The 10,892-nt window shown below is 32.6% G+C and overlaps 2 protein-coding genes across 2 annotated transcripts; one reads left to right on the forward strand and one right to left on the reverse strand.

Annotated features, from left to right (window-relative positions):
• Positions 1-732: 732 nt before the first annotated feature.
• LOC137810823 (homeobox-leucine zipper protein HOX3) lies at positions 733-4,217 on the reverse strand. The gene is made up of 4 exons (XM_068612283.1): positions 3,964-4,217; positions 3,263-3,435; positions 3,038-3,117; positions 733-1,291 (listed from the first exon to the last, which is right to left on the reverse strand). Exons 1-4 carry the CDS (start codon positions 4,055-4,057, stop codon positions 1,000-1,002), a joined length of 639 nt encoding a protein of 212 aa, XP_068468384.1. The 5' UTR covers positions 4,058-4,217; the 3' UTR covers positions 733-999.
• Positions 4,218-7,678: 3,461 nt separating this feature from the next.
• LOC137810824 (histone-lysine N-methyltransferase, H3 lysine-9 specific SUVH4) lies at positions 7,679-10,129 on the forward strand. The gene has a single exon (XM_068612284.1). It carries the CDS (start codon positions 7,809-7,811, stop codon positions 9,948-9,950), a length of 2,142 nt encoding a protein of 713 aa, XP_068468385.1. The 5' UTR covers positions 7,679-7,808; the 3' UTR covers positions 9,951-10,129.
• Positions 10,130-10,892: the final 763 nt, after the last annotated feature.

Raw genomic sequence — 10,892 nt, forward strand, 5'->3', positions numbered from 1 at the left:
ATGTTACCCTTCGAATGAGTTCCATTTGTATTATTTATAGATACATGAGAGTTGTACCTCTTATGTGTATAAATGTTCTCAAGTTTTATATAAGAATTAGTCTTTCAAATATTTCGTTTTATTAATATAATTATTTATTAATAAAAAAAACACTAAAAACTTAGAAGTTGTTTCACCGATGAACATGAAAATTGGTTTCACCCATGAACTCAAAATTAATTTTTTTTCTTTTTTTAAAAATCGATTAGGAAAATTGGTGTGTGACTAAGGGTGAAGATTAGAATAGAAGAATATCTTTTCACTTAATAGTAGAAGAATAAATGATAGAAAATAATTCATTGCAACCATTAATTAGATAAAAAAAAATTATTACAAAATGAACTTTAAGCTTAACTTAACCCCTCCCTTATGTTGAGAGTGACAACTCTTGCGTGAGATAACATATTATGGGTGGTCCGATAACGGCTGGCCTGATAAGTTCACCAAACAGTCGTTAGGATAGACTTTAAATGACTCTGATACCATATTATGAAGTAGACTTTAAGTCTAACTCAACTTCATAAAACCGACTAATGGAATGAAGTTTGTACCCACTTATATACAATAAAATATCATAATCTTTAATCGACGTGGAATCTCCAACAAGAATGAAAATAAAAAAATAACTTTATTATATTCACTTATTTATATATATATATATATATATATATATAATATAATATCTGAAACTAATTAGGGTTAATTGTATCATTTTCATAAAAGTAATGTGAATAGAAAGAGCAAATAATCAAATATTCATTGACCATTTGAAAAGAGGTACTACTACAACAAACTCCAAACTAATAGTGTCCCCCTCCATTTCCAAAAGCAGCATTTTGTAAAAACTACTATATATTAAACATTTTTTTTTCTTGTAACACATATATTTTCTCATTAAATTTATAGTTTTAAAGATTTAGTTTAGTTTTTGCATGTGTCTGATTAGATCCGAAGTAGGGGTCAACAGGCGGCAGAAGGTTGAGGGGACTGCGCGGGAACTTTAGCGGACAAAGTGGCGGCGGCGGATGGCGGTTTGTCGGCGGTGGTTGTGACGCGCTCACAGCTGGGACACATGGTGAGTGTGGAGGCTGGGCGTGGCTCACAAAAGTGTGGGGAAATTACGGTGGGTGGCCCCACCTTCATGGCCCTCAGTTCCTCCACTTCCCTCTGAAGCCTTCGGTTCTGCTCTGTCAGTGACCCAAACCACCTCTTCAGGTACTCACACTCCATCTCTGTCTGCTTCAGCTTGCTCCTGCATTACATCATTTTCGTCAAAATCATTTTTTTTTTATAAAAATACTCATTCACCACAAATATTCATTAATTGCTTCACATATATTGCATGGGTGACACAGGCTTCATCTAATGTATCATCATCACTTTGCCTTTAATGCTTCTCAAGTCAACTCGGTGTGGGGGATAAGTTTTTGCCTTCGCCACAATGCAAGAATGTTTGTTGCGTATCAACTTAAAAGATCACCAAAAAATAATGCTAAAAACTATAGTAAACATATTAGGAAAATAATTAAAATGAAAGTTGTAAAACTAATATCTATTTATTTTAATTATTGATTTATTTTCTTTTATTTATAAATAAAACTATGAATTTGTTTTTAGTTAATACTCTTATAATTTTTATTAATAATGCCGTAAAAATATATAGAGGCGTGAGATAATTTAACAAAAAAGGTTCAACAGTTATAGACTTGTCATAAGGTAAGAAGTGGTTTTACAAAATGTATATGTATTATTAATGAAAGTAAGTTTAAGACTTCTTAATACTTTTTTTATTTCAAAAACTTGGTAAAAAAAATTTTAAAAAAAGTTGTGGTAAATTTATATGCAAGACAGCTTATAGGAGAATAATTATTATGGGAAGAGAAAAAAGACGCAGGCTTTTAGCTAAATAACTCAATTAAATACTTATTTAATAAACACTTTTTCTCTGAGGATATATGACTTACATTTATTTATGAAATTAATTGAAATAAATTAAAATAAATAAATGTAGTAAACATTAAAAAAATGTATTGAAATAAGCTAAGGAAAGGCTTATTAAAGTTATAAACAAGCTATTTTCACAAGTTTCCTATTAACTATTCCAAACGCTCCCTAAGAGCAACATGGCAGAAGATATGATCTAAGTAAACATGCAGAAACTGTGAGAAAAAGATGATTAAGGAAATGAAAAACCCTAGGCTTTTATGGATAAGTGCTGATGATAAGTGAATACATTATGCTTAACACTAATAATTGATTTGTAAAATGAAATGCATGGTTGGTCTAAAGTACGAAATGAAGTGGTCAAAGTCACACTTATTGGAGTGATGATCAGTGTAGCACACGAGGCCAAATGAAACTCCACCAATGCGGTGCTATGATTATCGAGTTGTCTACTTTAATTTGGACAACATGATTATGTTCTTTGCCATAGCTGAAATTATGGTTTAACACTAGAACTACATCATTAACTGTTCCTATATATTTGAACACCCAGCTTAGCTACTCTCACATGTCATTGCTATGTCTTCATGACCTAATATATTTTATTATTATTGTATCATTAACTTATATATTATAAGTAACAAAAATAGAGTTCTGACTTGAATCCAACTATTTCAGCTATGTTTATACCCAGATTTCTTTCACCTTATGACCTATATTTCTTGTGAATGAGGAATTATATGAAAGAAGGTGAACCTAAAATATAAATGATCGTTTTTTCACTTTTATTTAGAGATTGTACGGGTGAAATAGGTATAGAATCTGATTCAGATTCATGAGGTCCATATCATAATTATCATTATTCTGTCAACATTTGACATTTGTCTCTCTATATATATATACCCTTATATACCCACAGAAAATGCGGATATATAAAGTTAAGATGATGAAATTATATATATGGTAGTAGTACTATATTTTAAAGTCCATTCATAAATGAGAAAATAAATGGCATTTTTCCATCACTTTATTAATTAGGATTAATTAGCCTTACCTGGCCCTACGGTTCTGAAACCACACCTCCACTTGCCTTGGTCGCAGCTTCAGTTGCATTGCCAAAGACTCTTTCTGCTTCTACAAAACCAAGAAATCAAAAACCCAAATAAACTTATTACTCAGTGGAACTATATGTAATTAACAAGCATGAGTTACGTGTGACACCAGTGCTTAATTATCTAAATGACATATTTAATAAGAGAGAGAAAGTTTGGAGGGTTACTGGGTTTAGGGTGTGGTTTTGTCTAAAGCTTTCTTCAAGGAGACGAGATTGTTCCTTTGTGAGACGGAGTTTCTTGCGGGGAGGGTCTCCATTGCTGCTATCTTCTTCATCTTCCATGTTTGATGCCATCCAATCTTCTTCTAGAGGTACTTGGTTTATGTCCAATTCTTTCACTGTAATACCAAACAGTGCCTTATATTTATTTACACACATACTTCCAAAAAATAAAAACCTCAACCAAACCAAAACATATGATCTTCTGTACATGATCCAGTATATATCATTTAAGAACAAGATTGGAAGTATGATGTTTACAGATATCATTTCTGTTCAAGCACCAACCAGAGAGAGATGAAAGATAAAAACCTTGGTGGGTTCATGCGGTCGTGCCTTTAATTTTAATCTAAGAAAGGGTAGGGAAAGAAGTAAATTATCCCTTTCCAAAGAAAACGTTTATTTAACACAGGGGCCACTTCATGATAAATACAACTGTAGAAGTAAAAAAATCAAAAGAATTTAACATAAAATTAAACAAACAAGAACATAAAAAAGGGAGGAAATTTAAGAGGGTATGATCAAAATGAGAAAGACGAAGAGAAGTATGATAATTGTAGAAAAAGATAAACAGCAAAATTAACAGATAAACAGCCAAATTAACAGATAAACTGTTGTCTGTGTGTGGGTGTGGGTGTGGTGCTTACCAGATGATGAAGGCAGAAGAGTTGGTGAAGAAGCAAAGCCAGGGATAGATATGGTCAATTCCAAGGTGGAGGAGGTACTCGGTAAAACCGCCATAGAAGAGATGCAGAAAATAATGAAGGAGTTGAAAAAAAATATATGGTGAAGATGAAGAAGAAGAAGAAGAGGAGGATCTGTATGAAAAATGAGAGAAAAAAGGTAAAGTGGAGAAACAGAAGGAGACACACATGAAAAGGAAGACAGAAGCAGCAAAGGATCTGATGAAGTGTTTGGAGAGAAAAAGGTCAAAATATATAGAAAGGTCAAATAAACAAATATAAAAAAATTAATTAGTCGTACAAGTTTATTATAATTAATACCCTAAAAGGCGCAAAGAAAATCAAAGACAAGTTTCAATGGGAAAAAACGTATATCAAGAGGTGTAGGTTTCTGACCATGGTCATCCAAGTCAAGGACTATGTGGCCCCGAGATACTGACACGTGTAGGTGTGTAAGAGTACTAAGATGAACCTCAAAATTCATTCTCCAGTTTTCATGTTAAGATTTTATACATCCAAAATTGTTCGTGTTTTTCTTTTTACATTCAGATATAATCAGTGGAGAATTATCAAAGTAATTTTAGAGACATACTATTGTTAAAATAAATTAATTTTCTAAGTTTGTTTATGTACACTATTAGAAACCCCTCTCGGTATTTAAGAAACTCATTAATATTTAAATGTGAATTTCAAGATGTTATTTTAATAGAAAGGTTTTGATTTTCTTAAACATGTACTATAATTAATTATAATCTCTAAGATAATATATTAAGAAGTAACCTACATACTTAAAAAAAAAAAAAGTAACCTACAACGTTATAATTAGCATTTGGTCAAACTTTGAGAATACTCAAATTGTTTCTTTTATTTGTTAGTACATAAAATAAAAATATGTGAAATGTCAAATATTTCAAAAAGTTTTCCTACAAAACCAGTCAGAAAGAATTTAGTACTTGCAGTGGATTGTTGAACCTAATTAATTCTTTTGGCACATCAATTTCACAAGTGTGGATAGGCAGATTTGCCTTGTCGTCAGAAAAGTTTAGTTGATATATTTATTGTTAATGGGGATTACTAGTTTTTATTACCTTAATGGAGAGTTAACAATTTAAAAGTTTTCAAGTACAAAATTGAATCATTTTTAAAATATGATTAGAGGGTTACAAACATTTTATTCATTTAATTTTTACACATCAGATTTTACTTATTAATTTTTGTTTTGATTTTATGATTTAAATGGATGCATTTAATTAAATAGTAGTAATGTTAGTATAAAACGGCACTTTCAAATGTAATGTACTATATAATAATACAAACTTTGACTTATTTCTCTTTTTGTTTGGGATCTTGAACCATTTTCTTTTTCACACATAATCCTTTTTATTTTTCTATTACTTAAAAAAGGGATTTGACTTCCTTAATCTTGATTGGTGTAGAGTTTATTTGAGCTCCAAAATACATTTCAAAGAACTAATGATTATTTAAACATATCAAAATATAATAATGCGTCCATAATATCATTAAAGACTACAAATTCTAAATATGATTTCTAATGAGATGTTACCATGTTTACACATTTCTCAGTGTTGCTTTTTTTTCTGAATTGTTAATATTTCAGCTATTTAAAACAGAACAATAGAAATAGCTAGTAACAAATAAATATTCATGTGTTTTTTTTTATGTGGGGGAGTACATTTGTAGAAAGTTGTAAAATAGATGGAAGTGCATAATAATCTGTTTGAGGATGAAGAAGATGTTATTCAAGAAGAAGACAAATTGTGTAAGAAAAGGATAGTAGTAGGGTTTGATGTGGATTGAAAGTTATTGTGAAGAAATGATTGGAAAGCAATGGATAAAATATTAAATATATTTTTTTTAGTCTATATATAATATGTTTTTATTCATAGGTTTATTTAATTTTTTCTTTCTCTTTAGGTAACTTTACTCTTTTATTTTAATCATATAACAGATTTTAGTTTTTTTTTAACGTTTTTTCACTTTTCTTTTCCGTTCTTTTCTGTTCTTCTTCGTTCTTCTCTATTTAATTGCTTCCTGCAGAATCATAAAAAAAATTTCTCTTTTTTCTTGTAATTACCACTGGTATCCTTTAATAGGACCTTTGAACTTTCTTCAACAAAGACCAACCAAATATGATTGGCCCCATTAACAAAAAATAAAACAAACAAACTTTGTTTTCACTTTTTTGTCTTTACTCTTCCTAGTCATTCTCATCACACACCCACAACTATTATATTAATTATTTCACCACAATGTGCATTTTACTTACTATTTACATAATTAACCAAAATTTGTATATCACATCCATCTCAAAAAAAATTTCTATCTTTTTCATTTGTTTTATTTTCTAATCACTTATATATTCCAATCTGACATTTCTATGCATTTAAATTGAATTTCTTAAGTTTTTTTGAAAGAAATGGTTAATAAATTAAATTACCATAGCATAAACTATTTATTAAAATAATTTGTATATCCTTTAAGAAGTTTGATTTATTAAAGTAAATAGTTACCCTAGATAACAAGCATATTAAAATACTAGCAAATAATAATTAGTAGACTATATTTAAACAGTTTTCTTCAAAAAGGGGTCATAGATGATCTTTTAAAAAGTTGGAGTCATTAGTTGCATCATATAAAAAGATATTCTATTGTGTACAAAACTAACTAGTTGTAGTGTGAATGAGAAGTTGATAAAGGAAAAGAAAATGCTTTTTGTTGGACGATGGGGTTTGATATTTGTGTGAATTACAATAAGATATGATATGATTTGATGGATGTTTGAATCGACAATAATCCTTGATTCATGGACAAAAAGTTTTCAAATTGGGCATGAAAATGATAATTTCACAATGAAAAGTAAGTAACCAATTTGGGAATGGTTAGAATAAGGAGTAAATGCATGTTGAACTGTTTACAGGTAATGTTTAATTTCTTGAGTTTTTTTTATGGATCATTCAACTATGGAGTTTGTAACCATTCATTTATGTGAGTTTTTTTTGGGCATGGACTATTACGTGTAAGCATCAGTTTGATAAATCTTAAAAAATGCTTTTGAAAAAAAATATTTCTACAAACCATTTATTAAAGAAATATATATTATTTACTAACTAAATAATATAAAATCATTTTATTTTAGAATAAACGGATCAGACAAACACATGAAAAATTAACATTTCGCTTAATTCAGTAAAAAAATCACTTTATTTTTATAAATAAACACAAATAAAATGGTCCCTGGTAAAAGTTAAGGGTTGCAATGAGCAGCAAGCTGGACTGGCAATTTACTAAAAAATTCTGAACAAATTCATTATTTTTAGCTCCTGATATGTTGAAGTTAGTTTTGCATAACTTACAATTGGCAAAAAAAATTATATTTTTTCTTGTATTTTATCAATTTCTTTTTCACTCCATTAATTTTAGATATCGAAATCGAAAAGTAAAAATATTTATTTTAAGTTTTGAAAGATAAAATAATTGATCTAAAATAATTTTCCAGAACATATTTTTTTTTTCTCTTTTACATTTTCATTTTTAAAATTTACTTTTATATTATATAAAAATTAAATTTCAAAATAAATGAAGTGTGCGATAAAGATTCTCCTCAATCATCCGATTCATATTACTTAATGGGATGGATGAAGCCGACCCGTCTCGGGAAAGCGGGTCAGGCCCCCTCGTTGCAACCCTAGTTAAAAGTTATTGGAACCGTTTGGGCGCTATTTAGCGCTCTCCACATTCTCTTTGTTCTTCATCTTTACCATCATTTCCAAACCCTAGAGTTTTTTTTTATGGTTGTGGAGGCGCTCCAAGTTGTTCATCAGCATTTAATGGTTTCCACCAGGGCGGATAAGAGTGCAGAATCGAACTCCTCTGCCGCCAATGGCGTTAAAGGAGCTAAGGATCCGAAGAAATTGGAAGAATCAAAGGCTTCTCCGACTCCGCCGCGGAGGTCCAGCGCTCGAATTCAAGCGCTGCAGAAAGCGGAGAAGCTGCAGAAAGCGGAGAAGGCACTAAATGGACCAAATGCGGAGGTAGTTAAGGAGAACAACTGCCTAATCGATGTTCAGGCAAGGAAGGGTAAGAAGCGCAGTAGAAAGCGAGGCGGCGAGAAAAGTATGGTGGTGGAAGAAGAGAATGTTTTGCCGCCGAAGAAGAAGCCGTTGGCGTGCGGCAAGGGTGAGGTGGAAGTAGAGAATGGGAAGGAGGAACCGGACAATGCGAATGGGGCTTTTGGAGATAAAAGTGACTTTGTAAAAGTCAAAGAGACTATAAGATTATTCAACAAACATTATCTTCAATTTGTCCAGGTAGAAGAGAAGAGGTGTGGAAAGGCTGAGGCTGACGCTGAGCAGATAGATGCTAAAAAGCCTTCTCAGAAGGCTTCAAAGTCGAAGAAAGGTGATCCACCTCAAGATTCAAAGACCACGGCTAAACGACCAGATCTTAAGGCCATAACGAAGATGATGGGAAATAATGAGATACTGTACTCTGAGAAAAGAATTGGCAGCATTCCAGGTATTGAAGTTGGGTATCAGTTCTATTCTCGTGCTGAAATGGTTGCAGTTGGTTTTCATAGCCACTGGTTAAATGGTATTGATTATATGGGCCAGTCTTATGCCAAAGCTTATAGCTATGAATTTCCAGTTGCTGTTGCAATTGTTTTATCTGGCATGTATGAGGATGATCTGGATAATGCTGAGGATGTTGTGTACACTGGTCAAGGTGGTCATAATCTGACTGGTGATAAGCGTCAAATTAAGGATCAAAAGTTGGAGCGCGGGAACCTAGCTCTCAAGAATTCTGCGGAGCAATGTGTGCCTGTTAGAGTGATTCGAGGTCATGATTCTTCAAGTAGTTACTCTGGTAAAGTGTACACATATGATGGCTTGTACAAAGTTGTCAATCATTGGTCAGAGACAGGGATATCTGGATTTAAAGTCTTTAAGTTTCGACTTAGGAGGCTTGAAGGGCAACCTACATTAACCACGAATCAGGTATATTTTACTAATGGACGTGTACCTCAATCTATAGCAGAAATACGAGGTTTGGTTTGTGAGGATATCACTGGAGGTCAAGAAGATATACCCATTCCGGCTACAAATGTGGTAGATGATCCCCCTGTTCCACCCACAGGTTTCACATACCTTAAGTCTGTTAAGGTAGCAAAAAATGTGAAACTTCCCACTAATGCCACTGGATGCAAATGCAAAGGCTCCTGTAATGACCCAACAACATGTGCATGTGCTTTGCGTAATGGCTCTGATTTTCCCTATGTATCTCGGAATGGTGGCAGGTTAGTAGAAGCCAAAGATGTAGTATTTGAATGTGGCCCCAAATGTGGTTGTGGTCCTGGTTGTGTCAACCGAACTTCTCAAAAAGGACTTAGATATCGTCTGGAGGTTTTCCGGACTGCCAAAAAAGGATGGGCTGTAAGATCCTGGGATTTTATACCTTCTGGAGCACCAGTTTGTGAGTACACAGGAATACTTGGTAGAACGGAAGACATGGACAGCGTGTTGGAAAACAATTATATTTTTGAGATAGATGGCTTGCAAACAATCAAGGGCCTTGGTGGCAGAGAGAGGAGGTCAAAAGATGGAGAGATTCCTGAAGATATTTTGAACAAATATGATGATCAAAGTTCCGAAAGTGTGCCAGAGTTTTGTATTGATGCAGGGTCTACTGGAAATATTGCTAGGTTTATAAACCATTGTTGTGAGCCTAATCTGTTTGTTCAGTGTGTTTTGAGCACACACGATGATTTGAGGTTGGCTCGTGTCATGCTGTTTGCTGCGGACAACATACCTCCTTTGCAGGAATTAACCTATGACTATGGTTATGCGCTGGATAGCGTGTTGGACTCCGATGGGAAGATCAAGCAAATGGCATGCTATTGTGGAGCCGCAGACTGCAGGAAGCGATTATTCTAAATGCTATTCATTCCTTCACAGGAAAAGTTGTATGTGATCTTTTTGGTAAAAATAGAAGTGGTTAAATATGCTTTTTTTGAAACTTGAGTTGCAAATGCTCTATTCATGCGTCTTCATGACGCAGTATATACATTGGCCTGAAATGGCAGCAAAGGGACATTGTAGTTTTTTTGTGCAAATTCTTGCAATCTTATAGGTATTGTTGTTTTTTTTTCTCTTATTGAAACCGGATTGAATTGATGAAAAACAAGGGTTAAGATTTATTTGAGGCTGAAACAATAAAATTAATTGGTAGCTATTAGTCTTTTAGATGGAAGAAAAATTAAGACGCTATTAGTCTTTTAGATGGAAGAAAAATTAAGACCAAAATACATCACTATATATTTTGTGCTTGGGGAAAGTCAACACCTAAAATAATTTTTGTTTCGACCGTCACTTCCTAATTATAGTCGGTTCTATTAGTTTTTCTGGGTTGAATTAAAGTTAATTTTAAAAAAATCAAATTAGATACTAAATTAGTTCATTTATAAAGTTTAACTTAATCTCTCTCATTTCAAAATATTAATTTTTAATACTTAATTTTTAAAATCTATGAAATGCAGTACTTTTATTTTGTGATCTTATGAGAATTACGGTTGATTTTTTTTGTCCAGAAAAACAGAAGTAAAAGGCAGCTGATTGAAGGCAGAGAAAACCCAAATGAAGGACCTGAGTATGCTGAGCGCCAGGTATGGGTGTTGAGGGAATCAACTCCAGAGAGGATGCAAGGATTCACTTAGCAAGCCAAGAAAGGGTTAAGCATGATAGAAACCTGAGGCTAAGAAAGAACATCTGCTTAGGGCATCCACAGATAAGCGTGAATGAAGAATTTCAATCTTCTTAAAGAATTAGACGGAATTAATAAAAAAGGACAAAACCCAAAAGTATAAAACAAAGATAAAA

Source organism: Phaseolus vulgaris, chromosome 2, assembly GCF_000499845.2.
Source record: "Phaseolus vulgaris cultivar G19833 chromosome 2, P. vulgaris v2.0, whole genome shotgun sequence".
Classification (NCBI taxonomy): Eukaryota; Viridiplantae; Streptophyta; class Magnoliopsida; order Fabales; family Fabaceae; genus Phaseolus; species Phaseolus vulgaris.